This window comes from Balaenoptera musculus, chromosome 2, assembly GCF_009873245.2.
Source record: "Balaenoptera musculus isolate JJ_BM4_2016_0621 chromosome 2, mBalMus1.pri.v3, whole genome shotgun sequence".
In the NCBI taxonomy this organism is placed as follows: Eukaryota; Metazoa; Chordata; class Mammalia; order Artiodactyla; family Balaenopteridae; genus Balaenoptera; species Balaenoptera musculus.
The window spans coordinates 162,838,089-162,863,753 of NC_045786.1; the positions used below are offsets into that span (position 1 = coordinate 162,838,089).

Consider the following 25,665-nt stretch of genomic DNA (forward strand, 5'->3'; position numbering starts at 1 on the left):
CAAGAAAATTACAGACCAATATCACTGATGAATATAGATGCAAAAATCCTCAACAAAATACTAGCAAACAGAATCCAACAACACATTAAAAGGATCATACACTATGATCAAGTGGGATTTATCCCAGGGATGCAAAGATTCTTCAATATATGCAAATCAATCAATGTGATACACCATATTAACAAATTGAAGAAGAAAAACCATATGATCATCTGGTTTTAGATGCAGAAAAAGCTTTTGACAAAATTCAACACCGATTTATGATAAAAACTCGCCAGAAAGTGGGCATGGAGGGAAACTACCTCAACATAATAAAGGCCATATATGACAAACCCACAGCAAACATCATTCTCAATGGTGAAAAACTGAAAGCATTTCCTCTAAGATCGGGAACAAGACAAGGATGTCCACTCTTGCCACTATTATTCAACATAGTTTTGGAAGTCCTAGCCATGGCAATCAGAGAAGAAAAAGAAATAAAAGGAATACAGATTGGAAAAGAAGAAGTAAAACTGTCACTGTTTGCAGATGACATGATACTATACATAGAGAATCCTAAAGATGCTACCAGAAAACTACTAGAGCTAATCAATGAATTTGGTAAAGTTGCAGGATACAAAATTAATGCACAGAAATCTCTTGCATTCCTGTACACTAATGATGAAAAATCTAAAAGAGAAATTAAGGAAACACTCTCATTTACCACTGCAACAAAAAAGAATAAAATACCTAGGAATAAACCTACCTAGGGAGACAAAAGACCTGTATGCAGAAAACTATAAGACACTGTTGAAAGAAATTAAAGATGATACCAACAGATGGAGACATATACCATGTTCTTGGATTGGAAGAATCAATATTGTGAAAATGACTATACTACCCAAAGCAATCTACAGATTCAATGCAATCCCTATCAAATTACCAATGGCATTTTTTACAGAACTAGAACAAAAAATCTTAAAATTTGTATGGAGACACAAAAGACCCCAAATAGCCAAAGCAGACTTGAGGGGAAAAAACGGAGCTAGAAGAATCAGACTGCCTGACTTCAGACTATACTACAAAGCTACAGTAATCAAGACAATATGGCACTGGCACAAAAACAGACATATAGATCAATGGAACAGGATAGAAAGCCCAGAGATAAACCCACATACCTATGGTCAACTAATCTATGACAAAGGAGGCAAGGATATACAATGGAGAAAAGACAGTCTCTTCAATAAGTGGTGCTGGGAAAACTGGACAGCTACATGTAAAAGAATGTAATTAGAACACTCCCTAACACCATACACAAAAATAAACTCAAAATGGATTAGAGACCTAAATGTAAGACCGGACACTATAAAACTCTTAGAGGAAAACATAGGAAGAACACTCTTTGACATAAATCACAGAAAGATCTTTTTTGATCCACCTCCTAGAGTAATGGAAATAAAAACAAAAATAAACAAATGGGATCTAATGAAACTTAAAAGCTTTTGCAAAGCAAAGGAAACTATAAACAAGACTAAGACAGCTCTCAGAATGGGAAAAAATATTTGCAAACGAATCAACGGACATAGGATTAATCTCCAAAATATATAAACAGCTCATGCAGCTCAATATTAAAAAAACAAACAACCCAATCAAAAAATGGGCAGAAGACCTAAATAGACATTTCTCCAAAGAGGACATACAGATGGCCAAGAAGCACATGAAAAGCTGCTCAACATCACTAATTATTAGAGAAATGCGAATCAAAACTACAATGAGGTATCACCTCACACCAGTTAGAATGGGTATCATCGGAAAATCTACAAACAACAAATGCTGGAGAGGGTGTGGAGAAAAGCACTGTTGGTGGGAATGTAAATTGATACAGCCACTATGGAGAACAGTATGGAGGTTCCTTAAAAAACTAAAAATAGAATTACCATATGATCCAGTAATCCCACTACTGGGCATATACCCTACCCAGAGAAAACCATAATTCAGAAAGACACATGCACCCCAATGTTCACTGCTGCGCTATTTACAATAGCCAGGTCACGGAAGCAACCTAAATGCGCATTGACAGACAAATGGATAAAGAAGATGTGGTACATATATACAATGGAATATTACTCAGCCATAAAAAGGAACGAAATTGGGTCATTTGTAGAGACGTGGATGAATCTAGAGACTGTCATACAGAGTGAAGTAAGGCAGAAAGAGAAAAACAAATATTGTATATTAACACATATATGTGGAACCTAGAAAAATGGTACAGATGAACTGGTTTGCAGGGCAGAAATAGAGACACAGATGTAGAGAACAAACGTATGGACACCAAGGGGGGAAAGTGGCGGGTGGTGCGGGTGGTGGTGTGATGAATTGGGCGATTGGGATTGACATGTATACACTGATGTGTATAAAATGGATGACTAATAAGAACCTACTGTATAAAAAAATAAATAAAATAAAATTCAAAAAAATAAAGCTGGTTACAAATCCTATGTACAGGACAATTTCACTTTGATAAAACATACATGCATGCAGACACACAGACAAAAAGATCTAGAAGGATATACTAGGTAATAACAGAGAAAAACATGTATAATGAGGTAAACTCTGGGTAGTGAAAATATATGTTTTCTCTTCTTATTTTTGTTTTCCTATAGCTTCTATATGCATATATATGCTTTTGTAGTAATAAGGAAGTTGTTAAAAATATAATGTTTAAAAAAAAAAAAATAATGTTTTTAAAAAGGTCTATAGTGTTTACTTATTCATCAGAGCAGAAGGTCAGCTGGACCCCTGAAAAGCTTGACTTGTAAATTCTTGCTATTAACCTCTAACAGTACCCAAAAACTAGATAAAGTAAGTTAATCAATAAGCCTTTAAAGACAGTTATGGGCTGAAACTGTCTCCCCCAAATTCATATATTGAAATCCTAACCCCCAACACCTCAGAATGTGACTGTATTTGGAGTCAAGGCCTTTGAAGAGATAATTAAGTTATTAAAATGAGGCCATTAGGATAGGCTCTAATCCAGTCTGATTCCTGTCCTTACAAGAGAAAATTTGAACACAAAAAGGGACACCAGGGGTGTGAATGTACAGAGGGAGGAGCATGTGCAAAGGCAGCAAGCGGGGGGCCCTCTGCAAGCAGAGGAGAGAGGCCTGGGACAGACCTTTTCCTTATGGCCCTCAGAGGAAACCAACCCTGCTGGCACCTTGATTTTGGACTTCCAGGTGCCAGAACTGAGAAAAAAGAAACTTCTGTTGTTTAAGCCACCCAGTCTGTGATATTTTGTTATGGCGGCCCTAGCAGACTGAGACAGTACTTGGAGAACTGACCTAGCGTGAGTTCTAAGCACTGCAAACAAATAATGGAGCCATAAAAACAGTTTATAATAATGTCCTGTTCAAGATTTCTGAAAAGTTTTGTCTTTAAAGTCAAATAGGGACTTCCCTGGCGGTCCAGTGGTGGTTAAGACTCTGCACTTCCACTGCGGAGAGCACGGGTTCAATCCCTGGTCGGGGAACTAAGATTCCACATGCCACGCGGTATGGCAAAAAAAAAAAAAAAAAAAAGTCAAATAACAACTACAAACATGCACAAAGAGAATGACAGTAAACATATCCACGAGGAGAGGAGGTACAGGGCATGCTTTCAAAATGCACTGCCATATGATGGAACGAGTTCACTGTCTACATTCTACTCGTGAGCTGGCACAAGAGATGGGTTTTCTTATCTTGGTTTGTATTTATTTATTTGTGGGCCACTGACAAAGAGCAAAAGTAATGAAGAGCCAACAACAAAAAAAGCAACATTATCAAGGACTATTTGTTTTTTAATCAGATCCAACATATTTCACTCATCTACTTTTAAGTTAAAAATATCAGGCTGGCCAAAAGGCTCCTTCAGTTTTTAAGTAAAAATGAAAGACACATTTTTTATTTTCACCAAGAACTTTACTGAACAACGTATTCACCGAACCTTTTGGCCAACCCAGTATGATTTATAAACTATACTATTACAATAAACAATTTTTAAAAGATTGAATCCAGTTATGGTCAGAGAACAGAAAAAAGAGAGAAGAGAGAGAAGCTGTGGTGTGGTGATGCAGAGGCCAGGAGTTTGGGTTCTTACTGCTTCTGGCTACTACGATCTTATGTCCCCTACAACCTACTGGGTAAAAATACAGAAGGAATTATATTTAAAAATCAGTAAATAACATAGCTGAGCAGATACACACGGGGGCAGAATGAAGGCCTGAAACAACAGGCAGATGATAACATTAGTGGAGACTCTGACAGGACGGGAGAGACTGTGGCCTATGTGTATGAAAGATTTGGGATGGTTAGTTGATGGTAAGCACTGCAAGATAGGCCTGAAGTGTAACTTCATGACTCAAAAAGTGAATGCAATTTTAGGCATCACTAATAAAAGTACAAATTTCAAACTGAGAGCATTCACTAAAGTTGCCAAATACCACTAGTAATCAAAGAAAACAGGAGCACTGTTGGGCAGACTTTGAAATGAGTCAGATCTGAGTTCCAATCTTTATTCTCAAGCTTATACAAGATACGTGACTGCAGGAAATGCAGCTTCCAGAACCTTCAACATCTCTAATGAGAGGACTCTGGCAGTGTTGTAGGGGTCAGTGATACTGTGGGTAACACCTAGTGTGGTGCTGGCACACTGAAGGCACTCAAGAAATAGCTAATGCTTACAGAGCACTATGTGAAATTCTACCTCATCTAATCCACAGAAGAGATCAATAACAGGGGATTATAATACATAAGTGCAAATTCTCAAAAGAATGGGACTAAAACTATAACAGAAGAAATATTCTATGATGGAAGAGTATAATACTAGAAATACTGCCATGTAGGAATAGAAAATGGTACAACTTTTTGCAAAGAAATCTGGCAATATGCACAGAGGACATTTCCAAAGTCCGTATACAACGGTCCAACTCTGGGAAAGGAAAAGATTCAGAAAGTGTCTGTGGGTAGAAACGGGAGTGAGCAAAGGGTTGACTGATTAGTGGGTACCTCCATGAAAAGCAGGTTTATCACCAGAAAGGCAAAGCATCTCTAAGAATAGAAATCTTTTCTTTTTTCTTTTTCCTAATTACTGATTTCCATAAATATCCCCTTGTTGGCCCAAACGTGTACGTTCCTAAGAATTGTGGCCCACTTTCCCACTCAGCTCAGCACATTTGAATGGAAGACACCACCCAGGGAAGCAGCCACCCAAATGACTCCAGTGTTTTAAGATTAATAAAGGAGTGTGGAAGAGAAGTACGCAAATTCCTTCAGGATGGGAGGTCCCAAATCCAGAGCAATTCATGATGTTCAAGGAAATGCCACCGCTGAGAGAGGAATGAAAGTCAAAAGATTTCATTTCTTCTAAGTCTGAAGTATGCTGCCTTTTGAGTGCGTGACGGCACAAGACCCAAGTTTTCGTAAAAAGTCAAAAGTCTGATGACAACTGGCACTTACCTAAAATGAGATGAAGCTTGGTTTCTGTCTGGAAAGCGTAGTGCAAGGTCACCAAAAACGGCGACTGCCTGATGTGCTCCAAGACCTGTCGTTCTGTCCTCGTGTGTTCGGTGGTTTTGGCCTTTTGAACTATTGTTGCCTTTTTCAAAACTTTCATGGCATACAGCTTTCCAGCATCATGACCACTTATTTTACGAACCAGAAACACTTTTCCATAAGCTGAAAATGAAAAGAAAAAGAGTTAAAAGGCTACACAGGCAGAGTGGTAATTTAGTGCAAGTCGAAAGTTACAATGCACAAAAGAACACTCTTTGAATGAAAAAGTATCCTTAGTGCTGTTTCCAATAGTTCTTTGATATATTTCTTCAATTTTATGTCAGACATATTTCTAGGTCTAGCCCTCAATATTTACATATCTAATCACTGCTGACAAAGTTATGCTTTCACTCTTTTACTGTTATTCTCTCCTCAGTATTTTTAGCTGTAGAAAACTAGCTGTTATTATGGTCAATTAACCACAATCCAATTCTGGAGCAACTAGGACATTTTAGACATCAGATAAAAACCTCTAGGTTTTGCTGCTGTTGTAAACAAATGAAAATAGTTCTTAAGAATCTCAAAAAACAAAAAATCTCATACACACATATAATTCAAGTACCTCAAGTACCCCTCTATACTTATTAAAAAAGTCTAAAGCAACATAAGCTGACATTATATAAACAAAAGAGATCTCCAGATGTGAAAGACATTAAAAGACCCTAAATTGCAAGCAGTACCAACAGAAGCCCCTTTACATCTCTGGGCAGTAATTCACAGGTTAGTGGGTCAACCTCGCCACATTCTCCCTAAGTGAGGGCTCAGTTGGGCAAATCCTGTGTGTAGTGCCACTGCCCTAAGTGAGGCATTGGGGCCATATGGATACTGTGCCCACAGCAGGTATCCGCGTTTATTTCCCTAGGGAAGTGGGGAGAGGGCACGAAGAGGTGGGACGAAGGAGGAAGGGGAAGGCAGGCAAAAACACTGAGAGGGAAGGGGTAGGCCCCCAATTCATCCCTACGAGTTACAAAGGCTCTTTTCTTCTCAAAATGCAAACACCTCCTGGGATGGCTGAGCCCAGTCCCACTTTTGAAGTTAATCAGACCATCTGCATTCATCAGACCATTCTGGAGTTGGTCTGAGTTCTGACCCAGACTGGTGCTTCCATAGACTCTGCCCACACCTCGACAGTATTTAGCACAAAACCCTATTCTAATCCAGCCACTAGACCAAGAGAGCTTTAAGGCAAGGGCTCTTGTATCTTGGCTGTTATTCAGTTTAGTACTTCAGGAAGTAAATGAGTGCCGACCCAGTATGTACAATGGGCAAAGAACGGCGGTGGTACTTCTGAGGAGGGAGAGAAACAACATTCCTCAAGGACTTGGTGATGCAGTCTCCGTGCTAAACATATCCACACAGTGATTCACTCACTCCTCAGAACAGCCAGTGAAGTTGGTACTTTCAGTAATTCCATTCTGCAGATGAGGAAACAGATTCAGAATACTTAAGCAAGTGGCCAGAAGACTTGGGTAAAAAGTGGCAGAGCTGATTCAGATGAAAGCAGTGTGATTCCAGGGACCACACGCTTAACCATAAATGAATTTTTTCTTTAAATAAGAGAGATTCTTCTTCAGTACTAGAAATCGGATGTTCTGGATTTTAATAAAACCAACACCATAAACATGCTGAACACATTCTGGGATACAGAAAAAGTTCATAAAAGGTTTGTATCTTATCTCGTTGTAAATAAAACAATTATAGATTGAGAGTTTAGTAAGGCAGAAGTGAACCAAAAAAGAAAATGACAACTTTTAGAACCTATCAAATTAACCTAAAGTATACAAATGAAAAAAGTTAATCTATTCAAAAGCAGTGAAATGAAGCTAGAGAATATTCTAAAGAAGAGTACTGTACCTTCCATGGAGTAAGGCACTATATAAACCCAGAAGAAAGTCAAGTCCTCTCTAAGTACAGGGCTTTTGTGTTCCCTACACACACGGCACCTGCTCTAGATTCCTGTTCTGAGATTCCTATCTCCAGAGTGCTGTGGTCCTTAGAAATTATGTTATCCATCTATCTTCTCCAACAAAGAAAATCTTTCTACAACATCACGGAAAGATGGCTAAGAGCTTCTTCCCAGCGCTCACGTGTGTCTTTCAGTCCAGGTGCTGACCCATGTGGCAGATGGACCACAGGGTGTTAGCATCTAACAGCTGAGTACCTGTCAGGCACTTTAGAGTTGGATTACTTCATTTGATTCTTCTCACATCCCTACGAGGAGGTGAGGAGGATGACCTCCACTTTACAGATGAAGGAACTGGAGCGTAAAGGAGCTGGGTCCCTTGCCCAAGGTCATACTTGCCCATGTGGCCTGACTCCTGAGCCCACACTCGGAGCAGTGCTCCAGCTAGCTGCCTTCCTAAGGTGAATGACCTCATAGGCAAAGAAATTAGGAACCAGACATTAAAAAGAAGTCACAATACAGGTTAGGTAGGTGTTCTAATGGTGGAATAGATACATTTCTACTACTTCCAACTAGAGGAGGTTTCATAAAGTCACCCATTTTATTGATGGGGCGATCTAAATATTCAAAAAATATGCCTTACCTTGAGTGGAAACAGGCCTTTCTACAATATTCATCCGTTAGCCCTTCTATACCTTCTGGACTTACAAAAAATAATATTACTCTTCTTTTCTAAGATAATTTTTAAAATATTTAAAAATACTATTATGCCATCTCATCCAAGCAAAATGTTCTTATTCCCTAAACCAATCTAAAAGTAAATGACTTTAAGACTTTGTACCACTAGGAGGTGCCCTATATGTGTTCCGTGCGTTTGTAAATACTTTTTCTTTGATTTCTTTCCTATTACCTTAAAAATGTCATATATCACTCCAAATAAATGTGAGGTAGCAAAGGACGTTAATGTATGTGGGAAAATAATATAAAATCATCCTTAATGCCACGTTATACACTGTACGGTCAAATAATAAACAGTCATCCTCCTGCCATGTGATGATATCCAGAAGTTTTCCAATAATATGAGCTAAAGACTACATATTTTGCCTTTACCATTATATTTATCTATCAGTAAAATGCCGGGGGAAAAAGTATGATGAAGCTCACAAATCTTTTGATTTTACTTTTATAATTTCCATGATTAACTAAAGCTATGGTACTTCTATCACATGGTACATGCCAATAGATGCTTACAACAATAAACTTCAAGGAGTGCCTCACAATGTTCCAAGCAACAGATATTTCAGATAAACAGGATCTTACTTACAAGTAGGCTGCTTAATGAAACAGAGTTTGCCTCCAAACAGCGTTGTTTTTTGAAGCACCCATAAGGCTGCTTATCACATTGCAAAAGGGGAAGAAAACACATTCACTGCTGGAGAGACCTTGAAGAAGCCACCTTCTCTGACTGAGCTGGTTTGCAGATTAGTACAGAGGGAGAAAGTGAAGGAGTCCTTCTGTTGAAGAGTGCCATCCAGTCTAGAACCGCCTACATGTTTTCCAATATTTTAAGAGGGGCCACTGCAACTGAACTTGGTGGCAATATTATTTCCTTTTAGTCTGTAATGAGATGAATGACTACCTTGTTGTGAAGCCAACTCCTGGCTTTCGTTCACTGTGTGCTGATGTTGTTAAAGAATTCCTATTTTGAAAGCATCTTTTGGAAACTGCAAAAGCTACCAAAGGTGGAAACTCTTTTGGCCGAAAAAGGTAAACAATAGTACTTCCTGCTCAGATGGAGCCCCTAAAATGGATGTTTAGCAATACAGCTGGGATTTGCTGCTTAGGTGAAGAGACTAAGCTTCAGGCTTCAGCATAACTCTAATTTCAGCATCAACGTGCAATGGCTTCAGATGCACTCCCAGCAATCTTCACAGAAGCCTTGTGTACTGCTCTGATCTTATCAAGTTCTCCAGAGCCAGGGCCTTTCCAAGATACTCTGTCAAGAAATGTGAGCAGAAGAAGGCATGGAGTTCACTGGTTTCCCAGAGGACAAGGCTAGCAGCGCTTGATGGGACTTGAGGTAGAATTTCTACTTCTTAGACTGAGGGAAAGTAAACTCTAAAAATAAATGACAAGAAGGATTAATTCCTGACTTAGCTTGACAGACACCTACGACCATATGAATGAGGTAAATCTTTCAATTCAAGGCCCGACAGACACTGTTCTGGATGTTACCGATAACCTGTGTGCTCTTACAGCCGCAGGTTATAGCAGCCGTTTCAAAGAGAGGACTGGATCCAGACAACCATGTAAGCTTTTCCAAAGCTGGGGGGAGAATTCCATAGGTTGGGGGGCAAACTACAGATACCTTACAAAGGTCATTTCTGTTCAAACTGAAATGTGGATTTAGAATCCTAGTCTACCTGACACAGCACAATGTTGCCAATGGTCTCAGTGGTTTGATGATAAAGGAAATCATGTAAAATGAACTAAACGCAGTGTCAAGGGGAAATGTCTAGTTCCTTGGACCAGGTCTCAGCTTGCTTTTCCACAGGTGTGACTCTTATTCCATTGGCCACAATGATCATTATGAATCAGGTTTTTAAGCACGTGTTGTCATAACAGAAAAATTAAAACGGACTGATGGTTTTAAAACAAGATGACATTCATGCTGTCACATCATAAGCCACTGCACAATATCAACTACTTTTTCAAGCTAAACAAAAGCAGCCTTCTTGCTTAAACTTATTTTGAGCATAATTAAACTGATTTTTTTCACTTTATTTGCAAAGTCTGAATTCATTAAAAAAAATTTTAGGAAGTAGCCTTTATCTTGGCATGAAAATGATGAGATCAATTTGTTAAAAAAGTATTTTTACAGCCTGTCTATAAAAGCAATCAATTTACAATGCCATATAATTAAATGCAAGGAAAATCTGTCTATGTTTACATGCATTATTCTGGAGAAAAGGGTTAAGAACTAGAAGGCCTCTTGATTAATTCCTTCAGTGGAGCGCTTATCCGGGACACGCTGCTCCCATTGGGATCCAAATGCTCCACCACCGTGAGATCCCTGTCTTCTGTCACTCAGACTTTTATTAATGCTGCTCACAACTCTATACATTGTACACTCTGCTTAACCAGCCATGCCACACTTTGGGTGCATTCCAACCTTGCAGCATAAACTGCTGTACTCAAACTACGGCTTTAAAAACAGGATGGCAGAAGCTCTCTTGGCGACTTCCACTTAGACAACGCCCAACACTAACTGGTACCCCCCCACCGGTTGTGCACTGCACACTGATGCCTATAACCAGTTCACACGTGCACTGCTGTGCCCACGCCATTCAGCTGTCTGCTTCACACCAGTCACTGACACTCGCTGCCTCACTTGTGTGTGCCTGTTGTATACGTTATTCTTATATAATTTAACTACATATTACATAAGCCACTGAAATGTAAATGTGAAAGAAAAGAGAAAAATGAGGTTAAAAGCTTTGAAAGAACTACATAAAGGCAAGACACTTAAGAAAAAAGAACTGCTGAAAAATCAGGTGTGGATGAAACAACTATAAAAGGCTAGGGGAAAAAATTGTGAAAATCTAAAAGGATTCTGTATCCAGATCACTTCAAGTGTGTCTGGTTCTCACTCCACTTTAAAGAATTGGAAACTTAATTTTAGATGATGCATTACAAGTGCGGTTTATGCAAAACAAACCATTGTTTAAGAACTTACTCTCAAAGAGTCTTGTGCCTACACGCAAAGTGAATATATATTTATATATTTTAAGTGAAAAGTAGTATGCCCAAAGTACATGTATATATCCTTTTAAAATGATATTCCACTTTAACCAACTTTTCTGATTAGCCACAAGTACCAGTCATGTCATATGAGGGAGACTCCACTAACTAAAGGATCATATTCAATGCTGCTGGGATTCATCCCTCTCTCACCCTTCCAGAATAAGGGAATTTTTTTCTTTAACTTTTTATTTCATATTGGGGTAGAGTTGATTAACAATAGTTTCAGGTGTATAGCAAAGTCATTCAGTTATACATATACACGTATCTATTCTTTTTCAAATTCTTTTCCCATTTAGGTTGTTACATAATATTGAGCAGAGTTCTCTGTGCTATACAGTAGGTCCTTGTCGGTTATCCATTTGAAGTATAGCAGTGTGTACATCTTAATCCCAAACCCCCTACCTATCCCTTCCCCCAACCCTTCCCCTGGTAACCATAAGTTCGTTTTCTAAGTCTGTGAGTCTGTTTCTGTTTTGTAAATAAGTTCATCTGTATCATTTCTTTTTAGATTCCGCATATAAGCAATATCATACGATATTTCCCTTTCTCTGTCTGACTTGTTAAATCAGAATCTTGTTAAAGAGTGACTTGACCACCAACCATACTAGCTCTGCCTCTCAGCTTGCTTTCATCCTCAATCTGGTAAACATAACTTTTGTGTTGTCATCTAAATTGTTGATAAAAATATAACCCTTCTGGCTCAAAATACTTGATTTCCCATTACTCTTAAGATAAAGAGAATCCTTAATATAACCTAAATTATCTGGCTTCTACCTACCTCTCTCCACCTTCTCACCATCTCATTTTCTCACTCCTTCAGACATACAGCCTTTCCTGACTTTCCAGACTAGCACAGTTCCTCTAATTTTATACTCTCATAACACCCTGTCATAGAAATTGTCAGAAACATGAGTTTTCATTTATTTGTGTGATTGCCTCATTGTGTAGCTTCCACAGGACTGTAAATTCCACAAAACCAGGGACTATGTCCAGTTTTACTCACTTTGTATCATTAGCAAATTCTAGAGCTGGCACACTGTAGAAACTCAAATAATGTTGAATGCATAAAAAAATAAACAAGATAGCAAACAAAGAAAGAGTTCTGTAGCATACAGCCAAATACCCTCTTCTCAGCTGACAACTCTGATCTAAAGTTGAAGGTGGGTCTTTAGGAAAAGAAACTAACAGTGCAAATCCGCAGTACAGAGCTATATAGCTCACCCACTCTTTCCCTTTGGAGAAGGAACAACGGGCTTTCATGAAGTAATCACCTTTAATTTGGGTATTAAATATGATTCCTGACAACACTCCCTGGTGAAAGTGAGCTCAGGAAACTTAGCTGCCACCACTGCAGAAAAGGAAAATGTCTTAACATGGTGACATCTGTAACTGGCCACTGCTTTGTGACCTGCCACAGCTACATAAGAACTGATGGCCAGTGCCTGGCCACATCCCTCTCTCATAGACAATTTAACTTGAGGAAAGATTGCTACCTTTCCACGTGTGACATGGACACTGACAACCAACCCACCTGCCTTCCCCTCCACCTTGCCCTGTAGAACTTCATTCACCCCAAGTCAGCAGGGTCAGAAATGGAACCAAACAAGAAAGACTCTCTTGGAACTCTACATTTCACTTGTCCTGCCCTTGGAAATTGGTACCCTTGTTAATAGGCCAGCCAAACGTACATGGTAAGTAATGCTAGGGCAGTATATGTCAAGCCCCAGGAAAACCACCATCACTGAAAGGGTTCTCAGAAGAGCAGCTTCATTTCAGTGTTAGCACAGCACAAACAGTACACAAAAAGCAAACACTCAAGGGGTTCAATGGTGAAACCTGGCTGACCATAATTTGGTACTTCTAAAGACTCATCTGAAATATCTGATTAATGAGACCTCAGAGCTGAAAAGAAACATTACTGTCCATCCCAGTAATTCTCTAAAATCTACCCTGTGTTAAGATAGATGGACAGAAATCACCTGACTTGGACCAAAGTAGTAGATAAGTTCTACTCAGACACACACTTTAGTGAATTGAGGTTTAATCTTCTGTGTGCCACTTTTTAAAGAGACTATATACAATAAAATTATGCTTTTTTCAATAATATCTTCATATCCTTTATCAAAGATGCTAGTCTCATGATCTTATTTACTGACCACAATAAAGGAGCCATTTGATAACTTCAGCACTTGTTAGAAGTCTCTCTAGACCAGTTTTTTTTCAAACCATGGGCTGTGACCCATTAGTGGATGATAATATCAATTTAGTGGGTCCAACCAGCATTTTGAAACTAAAATACTAAAAAAGAACTGAATATACTAAATGTGTTTCATGAATCTTCTGTCTCCCCTTTATACACACACACATGTGTAGGTATATGTGAATGTAAACAAGTCTAAGCACATGAGAGAGGAAAAAAAGAGGGCAGTACAGAACAATGGCTAAGAACATAGACTCTGGCGCCTGGCTGCCTGGCTTTGAATCCTAGATATGCTGTTTAGTAACCGTGTAACCCTGGGCAAAACAGGAAACACAACTGTGTCTCAATTTACTCATTAGGGATAGTAATAGTTCCTAACATCATACAGTTTGGGGATTAAATAAATTAATATAAGGATCCAGAGGAGGGCCTGGCAGATAACAAACACTACAGAAATGTTAGTGGAAAAAAAGTGTGTGTATGTGACTGCACGTCTATACACATACATAAATACACATACTGAAAAGCAATACAAAAATGTACCTATTTTGTCCTATGGGTAATAGTCAAAAAAGCTTGAAAGCTACTGCTCTATATGAATTTATATGCCTTTCCTTTAAAAAAAAAACAAACAAATTATGTAGGCCAAAGAACTTTCCCTTTATACCTACCTCCTAGTAAACTCAGGGTTAAATTTAAGACTCGATTGCAGTGACTATGTCAGCCCAGATGTCTATAACATCTATTTCACTTTCCTATTATCTGGCTTTTGCTCTGTTTTCATCTGTTTTTGTTTTCTCTTTTTTTTTTTTTTTGATTCCTTATCTTTTTTTCTATCTTTGAAAATGCCCTTAAATCTCTTTTCGAAAGTCGGCAAATTTTAAACATTGAAAGTAAAATGCACTTGATTCTACATATTTATCAAACAGAAGCACTGATTCCTAAATTCTTTTATAGAATAGATAATTGCACACTAAATTCCAAATACTAAAAAAAACCCCACATAACTATAAAACTAAGTATTTCAACATAATTTTAAAATAAAAAGTGAGAGAGTGGCATGGACATATATACACTACCAAATGTAAAATAGATAGCTAGTGGGAAGCAGCCACATAGCACAAGGAGATCAGCTCGGTGCTTTGTGACTACCTAGAGGGGTGGGATAGGTAGGGTGGGAGGGAGACACAAGAGGGAGGAGATATGGGGATATATGTATACATATAGCTGATTCACTTTGCTACACAGCAGCAACTAACACAACATTGTAAAGCAATTATACTCCAATAAAGATGTTAAAAAAATTTTTTTAATAAATAAATAAAGTAAAATAAAAACAGAATTTGAGCCATTTAATACAACCATTTTTAAATTAGCCCCTGTTGCCAGGATTTGTACATCATAAAAACAAAATGTCTAAGATTAAGAAAGGTAGACTGATTAAAATAGACTATTCTTCTAACATACAAGGAAAAGCTGTGAACCCAAAACATGCTTGATTAAATACACAGATGCTAAAGGCAAACAAGAGACACAGTAAAAGCACATGAAATCATAGGCGGTAATTTTTATGAAAGAGACTGAGGTAGGCCATTTGTTTTAGGTATAAAGTTATATCCTCTCTAGAAGATATAGAACACCGAGGATCTGGAAGAGACTTAATAAAAGTGCCAGGATTCCAGACGTAATCCAGTTTAAGTTTTTAAACTAACCAGGGCCATTTGACTCATTTTCTTAATTACTTTGAATGGTCAAAAACAGTTGCACAGCTGAAATTAGGACCACGAAACCAGTGCATTTTCTCATGGATGGTGTTAGCATCTAAAAAAAGGACTTAATATGTGAGAAGGTTGAAAATAAAAAATAGTTACAGGAATGATTATCTATGGATTCCATTTATGCATACTGTATTAGCTTGAATAATTAAAGACTAATTGTATAATGTCTTCTAGATCAGCACTTCTTAATTTCGGAGAAAGCACTAAGACAGTACATGCATTAGTCCAGCTAATAACTGCATGTATGTATGTGGCCGTGGCCGACTCCTGACTATCTCCACATGAATGACCCACGTAATCCATATGGCATTTCTTATCCCTGGTCCCAGATGACTTGAAAACCAGAGATTCTGGTCCATCAGGCAAGAAGAAAAAGCTACAAAGGAAACCATGTCCCGCTGTGAGGTCTAGACTTGAATTGACTACCCATGGAATGTGATTACCAGAGGACCTTACTAAAAGGAAAATACAGGAAAACAAGGAAATAAGGACCAAGAAGCACATGCATAATCATTCTGTTTCTATCTCAACAAACAAGCTATTTGAGTACAAAAGGCTTGCCTCCTCACTCTTGCTCCAAAACTTCCCAGGGTTCAGGCTGAACCAAAACCCCAGCTTAGACCACATGCTGCTTAGGCTCTTCCTCTGCCCTTGCTACTCCCCTCACTCTCTCCTGAGAGCATTCCTGCAATAAATCAACTGTGCCCAAATCCTTGTCCCAGGCTCTGCTTCTAGCAAATGTGACCTACAACAGCATCAGGAATAAGTCAAATTGTATTTATACTAGGGAGACAATGTCAACCAACACGTTCAAATGGAATTGTCTTTTGTGGTATAAAACATCACAAACACTTGACCTCTAAGATTTCCTTAGACACTGTAGGCTTACACTGAAGCACAAGGTATAGTGGGTACACACAGATGCAAAATTATAAACTTATTTGAATGACGATTTTGACAATTTAATGAATACAGGCTTTTAAAAGTACTATTTTAATAGGGATACTTTCCGAACACCTAAGCGAATTAAATGACAAACGATGACTAAGTCATAATACTTTTTAAAACAGTCTTTATATGCCTCAACCAAAGTTTTTTTCCCTTTGATCATATGGCCAAAAAGTAGCTGTGTCTTTAAGTTGCCTAGTGCAATTCCTAGCACCACCTAGTGGCAAATTACCCAGAAAAAGAAACGTGTCTTATTTAACAAATAAGATGTGTTTCTGAAAAGTCTGCGGTAAAAAAATACATACGTATATATTTTAAAAGGCTGTCTTGTTGGGGATGATTTTCACAGAGTCTGGGACCAAGGAGCAAAGAACTATCAGAGTTAACATTTCAAGGATGGCACTTAGGCTGGGGTAAACAACCCAACAATAATCTCTCCTACTTGACAGTATTTCCACAGAACAGCTTGCAGCATCTCCCGCTGATTACATGACCAACCCCCGACCCCCAGCCAAAAATAAAAACAAAAAAATAAAAATCCACAGGATAAAGAAAAAGTAACCTTCTTACGAGGGCACCAGGCACTGAGGAAAACACAAATGGTTGCTGCTCAACAGACATTATGGGAGGCAAGGCCTTTTGAATCTCTCTACTCTGCCAGCACTCATTTGAAGATTTCATAAACCCAGAAATAAACATTAAATGAAGGCCATATTATTCAATTTTCAAGTTTGTATGTAGTATATCCTTTTTTTAAATGCTCACTACTCTTCCCCCAGCACCCAAACAGTACTTGCCTCTTAATAAAACATGTGAATGAATGAATCCCAAGAGTAATGGGAATGAAATGAAAGGTTTTAAATAGAGAAGTGACATGATCAAACTTATACTTAAGAAAGGTCACTCTGGTTGTAGTATGGAGAACAGATTAGGAAGGAACAGCCTGGAAACCCAGAAGATCTTTTGGTAGTTGCATGTCCCTATTTATTGCTGGACATATTTTAGGCTTTACAATAAAATATTTGTTGTATTAATGTATCACTTATGTATCAAGCTAATCTGAGACATTGGTAATGCATTATACTAGCTCTTTTAGAAGCTGGGCTTCTTTCCCTTTCAGATATATAAATAGATAAAATTTATATAGCATTTACTATATGTCAGGCAATCTAAATGTTTTATTACTCATTTTATGCATATTTTAGCATAAGACTGTTAACCTAACATACAAAAGGTTGTTCAGAACCTAAAATGTTTGAGTAGTTAAGAGAAGAAAACAAAGAAAGAAACACAGTCTTCATTTGACATGTTATTTTGAAGGTAATATACAAATCAACTTTTTAGAAATGCTAATAAAATTTCAACTAACATCACTTATGAAATATTTGTTAGATTTTTATTATTAGAAATATAACTTTAATTGAAATTTCTCCCAGATATGCTAACAAAGTGACTACATGAAAGAACTAGGGCTTCCCTGGTGGCGCAGTGGTTGAGAATCTGCCTGCCAATGCAGGGGACACGGGTTCGAGCCCTGGTCTGGGAAGATCCCACATGCCATGGAGCGGCTGGGCCCGTGAGCCACAATTACTGAGCCTGCGCGTCTGGAGCCTGTGCTCCGCAACAAGAGAGGCCGCGATAGTGAGAGGCCCGCGCACCGTGATGAAGAGTGGCCCCCGCTTGCCGCAACTGGAGAGAGCCCTCGGACAGAAACGAAGACCCAACACGGCCATAAATAAAATAAATAAAAATAAAACATAGAATAAAAAAAAAAGAGGCCGGTGGAGGTCGTGGGAATTTGAGCTCTCATTTGGGAAAAAAAAAAAAAAAAAAAAAAAAAGAACTAATAATCTGTCCTTATGAATCAGTCCTAAATAATTTTGTTTTTCTAATTTAGGGTGCAGCTTTAAAGTGGAGTTCCCTGTTGAATAAATAACCGCAACTGATGGTTATCTAGCAATTGGCAATTCATATTGATTATCTCACTGATATTATCACAACATTGTGAGATAGATACTATTAACTTAGGCCAATAAAGACTTAGGCTCACAGAGTTCATGCGATTTACCCAAGGAACACCAGTAGGCAATGATAATGTCAAGATTCAAACCTGAGTCTTCTAAGTCATCCTTGATATCCAAGTACTTCACAGCTATGAATGCACCAAAATTAGAAGAGAAAAATCAACTCAGCTGCACCCTTTACAGTTACAGGACAAAATTTATCTTTTTTGCCACAATGACAAAAAATCTCTGAAGTACAGATCTAGTATGATGAATAAAGAAAATTCAAAGAGAATACATGTTTCACTTCATTAAGCATCAGAATTACTAGTAATGCACACAATGGATACGTTTAAAGACTTTCTTCTCTACTTAGACAGATGTCTCAAAGAAAGCAAAATCGTTAAAAGGAAGGCAGCAGAAAAGGAGAGAAATTAGAAAGAATCATTACTCCCACAAACAATCCAAAATTTCATCATGAAACAAAATAATTCTAAAAGATGAACCAAAGATACTTCCTGAATTTGGGAGTATCAACCTCGAGAACAACGCTAGAGGCAAAAGCATGAATTATATACTTGTTAGACTATTATTATACTTCATACTGTTATGGGCTATGGGGAGGGAGGAGGGAAATAGGGTTGGAAACATATATAAGGATGATCTTAAGAGTTCACAATCTAGAGGAAAAATATAGCAGATGTGAAGGAAGATTCAGAGAACCACTCACTGCCATTTCTCTACCAAGGACTTTCAGTGCCACAATTCAGAGAATGAAGCAATTGGGAAGGATTCGGACAGGTGGAAAAGGGAAGGAGCACTAAGGTAGAGGAACAAGATAAGGCAGGGCCTCAGAGGATGGGAAAGTACACATAATTGTAGGGGAGTAAAAGAAAATCAACCAGACTAGTAAGTAGGTGGAATATTGGGGTAACTGGAGAAAAAATACAGAGCTAAGCCTGAAAGCAAGGCAAGAATTTGGACTTGAATAATAACTAGGAAAAAAGCACTATGAGTTCTGAAACAGGAGAATAGCATGATAATGTTGAATTTTAATGAGGTTGCATATTATTTATAACAGAATATGTATAAAATGCATAAAATGGAAGAGAGAACTTGCAGAAAGACCAATTTAAAAAACCTTAACAACAATCCATGTATAAGGTAATATGAGCCATGGCACTAAGAACAGAAAAGGTAAATCCAAGGGTCATTTTGAAAGAAAAATTATAGGATTTTGTGAGAAACAAGAAATAAAAAAGTCAAAATAGAGAAGGATCAAAATTATTTCCAAGTTTCTAGCTCAGGAAACTGATCAACAAGATTAGCAATAGATCAAAAGAAACAAGATAGCTGAAAAGATATAAATCAATACTCTGAGTAAAAGAGAGATTTTTTTCATGAATATTACATGCATTTAAGTATGAGATCAAAAAGTAAATCTTTCATTTTCCAATATTCCACAAAGTCTTCAAGATATTGGATGAATAACATTTTTTTCTGGTTCAAAATACATAAAACTTAAATCATCAGAAGATTTCTCAGTTTCACTTCCAAAGAAAGCCTGACATGACACATAAAGACATCTGATGAGGCTTTTCTATTATCCTAAGTAGTTCTGGAAAAAATTAGCTTAAAAAGGTAATGAAACTGAAAGATTAGTGGTGAAATTTTTGAATAAAAATTGAGATTTTATTATATTCATAATAAAAGTTTCCACCTACTCCATTTAGTCATCAAAATTGTGATTTTAAATACAGAAACACCTACAGTGACACTTCTTAGTTATTCCATCTTCTCATAAGAGCAAGATACTGTTAGCTGATGAAAAGGAAAAGCAGTATCCATGGCTAACAAGAGACCAGTTTCAGGAAGAAGCATGAAATGAAAATGCAAGTAAAGCATTACTGGTAAACTCTTTTCTCACGTTTGCAGAATTATCTTAAAGATCTGCCTATGATAGATCCACTCAAAAAGTTGAGGTAAATAATGAGACAAAGTGTTATATATGTCGAAAGAAAACACATACAAGGTTTGTCTTTTTTTTTTTTTAATTATTAGCACCTTTAATTATTATTTATTTATTGATTGATTTATTTGGCTGTGTTGGGTTTTCGCTTCCGTGCGAGGGCTTCCTCTAGCCGCGGCAAGCGGGGGCCACTCTTCATTGTGGTGCGCGGGCCTCTCACTATCGCGGCCTCTCTTGTGGAGCACAGGCTCCAGACGCGCAGGCTCAGTAGTTGTGGCTCACGGGCCCAGTTGCTCTGCGGCATGTGGGATCCTCCTAGACCAGGGCTCGAACCCGTGTCCCCTGCATTAGCAGGCAGATTCTCAACCACTGCACCACCAGGGAAGCCCACAAGGTTTGTCTTATAAACCTGATATTAAATTAAAAAATTTTTTTAATTAAAAGAATTTTTAACTGACCTGTAATTTTTCTTCCTCATACTCTGTGTGTTTTTGGAATCAAGGTTATACTAGCCTTATACAATGAGTTGGAAGAAATAATTCCACTTTTTCTGTCCTCTGAAAGAATTTGTGGAAGATTAGAATTATCTACGCCTTGAACGTTTGGCAAAACTCATTTTTGAAACTGTACCAAGTGTTTTCCTAGCAGGAAGATTTTTACTTACTGACCAATTTCTTTAAGAATTATAGGACTGGGCTTCCCTGGTGGTGCAATGGTTAAGAATCCGCCTGCCAATGCAGGGGACACAGGTTTGAGCCCTAGTCCGGGAAGATCCCACATGCCGTGGAGTAACTGAGCCCGTGAGCCACAACTACTGAGCCTGCGCTCAAGAGCCCGCGAGCCACAACTACTGAGCCCACGAGCCACAAGTACTGAGCCCGTGTGCTGCAACTACTGAAGCCCGTGTGCCTAGAGCCCGTGCTCCACAACAAGAGAAGCCACTGCAATGAGAAGCCCACACAGCGCAACGAAGAGTAGCCCCTGCTCGCCGCAACCAGAGAAAAGGCAGCACGCAGCAACGAATACCCAACGCAGCCAAAAATAAATAAATTAATTAAAAAAAGAAAAAAAAGAATTACAGGACTATTCAGGTTCTCTATTCTTTTTTCAATCAATTTGGTCTTTTACACATTTCAAGATTCATGTGCATGTTAAAATTTGAGGAACACTACCTCAGACCACTAAATTCCTATCAACTCCCAAATTATGTGCTATTTTTGTCCAATACTTCAATTTTCTTTTTTTAACCCCACAAATTAGACATTTCGACTATGGTTTTACACAGTCAATATTGTTTAGATCTTCTTTATTCACCAACACTTTTTCATCCCAGAATCTCTCCTGAGATCACTTTCCTTCTCCCTAAAATTATATCCTTTAGAAATTCTTTTAGTGAGGATGTACTGGTGGAAAACACACTCAGCTTTTGTGTGTCTGAAAATGTCTATTTTGCCCTCACTTTTGGAAAATAGTTTTGCTGGGTTTGCAATTCTAAATTGACAGTTATTTTCTCTGGGCATTTTGTAGATATTCTTCCGCTCTCCTATGGCGTTCATGGTTGCTGTTGAAAAATCATTTGTTAATCTACTCATTATTCCTCTATAAATATGTCTTTTCTCTCTTGTTGTTTTTAGGGTATTTCTCTGTCTCTGATGTTCATCAGTTTCTCTGATGTATCTAGGTAATAATTTCTTTATACTTGTCTGCTTGGGATTTTCTGTTTCCTAGATCTGCAAATTTATATGCTTAATCAATCCTAGAAAATTCTGAGCTATTATCTCTTTGGATAGGACTTCTCCCCACTCTATTGGCTCTTTCTGGGATTCTGACTAGACAAATTTATATGCTGACAAGACCAGCCACATAATTGGCAGGCTCAGTGCGAAATGAAAATGTGGGGTGCCTTGTTCATGAAATATTTAAAATTTCAGAACAGTGAAAGCAGAGCATTAAACCAAACGTGAGGCTCTTCTAGTGCAGGGATCTCTGCACCTGCACAAGTCATATGCCCATGAGTCCCTGACTTTAGAGCAGTGAGAACAGTGATAGCAAAAATTCAGAAGGCACAAAGAAGTATAAAGCAGAATATCAAGATCATCTAACATCTCACCACCCAGGGACAGCCACACTGTTATCATTTTGGTGCATAGATCAGAGATTTTTCTATATATTTACATGTAGACATTTATTCACACAATTTTTATACTATGGAAATCGTATATTGTACATTCTCTTCTATAGTCTTTTCTCAAATTTATTACATTATGGAGATCTTTCCAAAATGTTAGCAAGGGCTTCCCTGGTGGCGCAGTGGTTGAGAATCTGCCTGCCAATGCAGGGGACACGGGTTCGAGCCCTGGTCTGGGAGGATCCCACATGCCGCGGAGCAACTAGGCCCGTGAGCCACAACTACTAAGCCTGCGCGTCTGGAGCCTGTGCTCCGCAACAAGAGAGGCCGTGATAGTGAGAGGCCCACGCACCGCGATGAAGAGTGGCCCCCACTTGCCACAACTAGAGAAAGCCCTCGCACAGAAACGAAGACCCAACACAGCCAAAAATAAAAATAAAATAAATAAATTAATTAATTTTAAAAAATTTTAAAAAAAGGCCAACTAATAATAACAGTAACAGCTAACATTTAAAAAAAAATGTTAGTAAATACAGATCATTTCAATTCTATTGTACAGATAATAGATGCATGTTCATTTAACCAAATTCATGTCATTAGGTTTCCAAGAGTCTTGAATTTTTCATTATTAAAAATGATGAGCATGGACTATCAATAAAATTGAGCGAGGACTGACTGAATCAATCAGTATAAAGCACTTCACAGAGTAGTTGGCAAGTTACAAGCTCTCCATAAATGTTAGTGGTTTTTTAAAAATACTGTGTCCTGTGTAAAAACTGAATTAATTTACATTCCCAACAGCAGGGTAAGAGAGATTGGTTTTTCTTGATCCTTACCAATTCCTTTAAATTTTGCCTTTTGTATTTCTTCTATGAATGCTTTGTTCACATTCTTAGTTCTCCTATTGGATTCCTTATGCTTTTTAAAGATTAATTGATTTCTGTATTGGGGTTATCAATCCTTTGTCATAAGGATATCAAGTACTTTTTTTCCTGAAAAAAAAGAATTAAGACTTACCTCCAGTTCCTAGGACCTTTAGGAGCTCGAAATTTTCAATCCCCACCTTCTCTGCATGTCCTGTTAAATTAGCTAAAAAAGAAAGAGAAAAAATAAATAATTAAGGGGATCAGCAATAGGAGGGGGCCCACAGGGGCTTCTGAGGTACCAGCAGTGTTATATTTCTTGAGTTGGGTGGTTAAACCAGGATTCACTTTATAATTATTCGTTAAAATGTACAGCTATGTTTTGTGTAATTTTCTGTATGTTACATACTACGATAAAACTTTTTTTATTTAAATGTTTTTTAAAATTACTGATTTGTTTTTTGTTTTTGTGGGGGTTTTTAAAAAATTTTTCGGGGGGGGCTGCACCGGGTCTTAGTTGCAGCACGTGGGATCTTCGTTGCAGCATGTGGACTCTTAGTTGTGTCATGCAGAGTTCTTAGTTGCAGCATGCAGACTTCTTAGTTGCGGCATGCGAACTCTGAGTTGCAGCATGCATGTGGGATCTAGTTCCCTGACCAGGGATCGAACCCGAGCCCCCTGCATTGGCAGCGCAGAGTCTTACCCACTGGGCCACCAGGGAAGTCCCACAATAAAACTTTTCTTTTAGAATTTAGTAACTATATAACATTTGTACCAAAGGTTAACATAAAAATAAAGTGCTCTACTTTATTAAAATAAAGACTCTCTAAAAGTCTAAGAGTCTAAAGTCTTTAAAAATAAAGACTCTCTACCGACCAGATAATCTGAAAATGAACACAAATTCTAACATGTAGATAGATATGTAGTAGAGAGAAAATTGGACAAATTTAGAAGATGCATTCATTTATTCAACAAATATTTACTAACTATAGATGCCATTCCCAGGTTCTAGGCTGGGCTCCACTCCCATTTCTGTCACTAAGCACTTGAACAGGATGTAGCCTGCACTGGTTACCTGACCACCCTGCATCTCAGTTCCCTCATCTTTGAGGTGAAAGCACTGGTCTCAGTGAATGCTAAGATCTCTGCCAGCTCTAAAATTCGAGGACTATGTTTAAAAATATAAACTCTTCAAAGACATATTCTGTAGTAAATAAACAAAATTAGGATACCTTATAAATGAGCATTTTCCAGAGCATACTCCAATGAATTCTGATCCTATCCTATGAGATGTTAATAGATGTTATGTTTGGGGGGAAGGTGGGGAAAGAGTGCTCTGGTTGAATAAATTTGGAAATAGTTAGCTTAAACAAGGTTTAACAAGTTTCTTTAACGCTGAACCTCACAGATTCTGCACCATAAAAATATGCATGTGGATCTTCAAGATTGCGATACTTATATTTGACAAATTTATTGGACCATGAATTACTTTGTATGGTAATAACCTATTCATATTGTGTGAACCAGCTTTCTGTGATAAGAAAGAAATGATTAAGAAAGGCTTGGTCCAAATCCTAGCTCTACCACTTAAAACCTCTGTGACCTTGAATAAATTACTTAACTTCTCTGTGTTTCATATCCCTGTAGTGTAAAATGGGGATAATAAAAATTCCTACCCTCAAAGCATACTGGTGTCTACAATTTACTTTGAAATGTATTTTTATTGGGTTGGCCGAAAGGTTCGTTCGTTTTTTCCCGTAAGATGGCTCTAGTAGCACTTAGTTCTGTTTAACTTCATTCAAAACAGTTTTGTTAGATTGTACGTGACAGCTGTCATATCAGCATGCATGTAAAAAAAGACATCAAAATTGGTGAATTTTTGTGTAGCCATTTTAATATTGAAGATGGAAGAAAAAAGCAACATTTTCAGCATATTATGCTTTATTATTTCAAGAAAGGTAAAAACGCAACTGAAACACAAAAAAAAGATTTGTGCAGTGTATGGAAAAGGTGCTGTGACTGGTCAAACGTGTCAAAAATTGCTTGTGAAGTTTCGTGCTGGAGATTTCTCGCTGGATGATGCTCCACGGTTGGGTAGATTAGTTGAAGTTGGTAGCGATCAAATTGAGACACTGACTGAGAGCAGTCAACATTATAGCATGTGGGAGATCGCCAACATACTCAAAATATCCAAACTGAGCACTGAAAATAATTTGCACCAGCTTGGTTATATTCATCGCTTTGATGTTTGGGTTCCACATAAGTTAAGCGAAAAAAACCTTCTTGCCCGTATTTCCGCATGCGATTCTCTACTTAAATGTAATGAAAACGTGCTGTTTTTAAAACAATTGTGATGGGCAATGAAAAGTGGATACTGTACAATAATGTGGAACGGAACAGATCGTGGGGCAAGAGAAATGAACCACCACAAACCACACCAAAGGCCGGTCTTCATCCAAAGAAGGTGATGTTGTGTATATGGTGGGATTGGAAGGGAGT

General features: G+C 38.0%; 1 protein-coding gene across 1 annotated transcript in view; it reads right to left on the reverse strand.

Annotated features, from left to right (window-relative positions):
- Positions 1-25,665, reverse strand: part of RPS6KA5 (ribosomal protein S6 kinase A5) — a 185,993-nt gene that overhangs the window by 98,492 nt on the left and 61,836 nt on the right. The window contains 2 exon segments of the mRNA XM_036843627.1: positions 5,475-5,693; positions 23,321-23,392. Of these exon segments, the coding sequence (XP_036699522.1) occupies positions 5,475-5,693; positions 23,321-23,392 (291 nt within the window).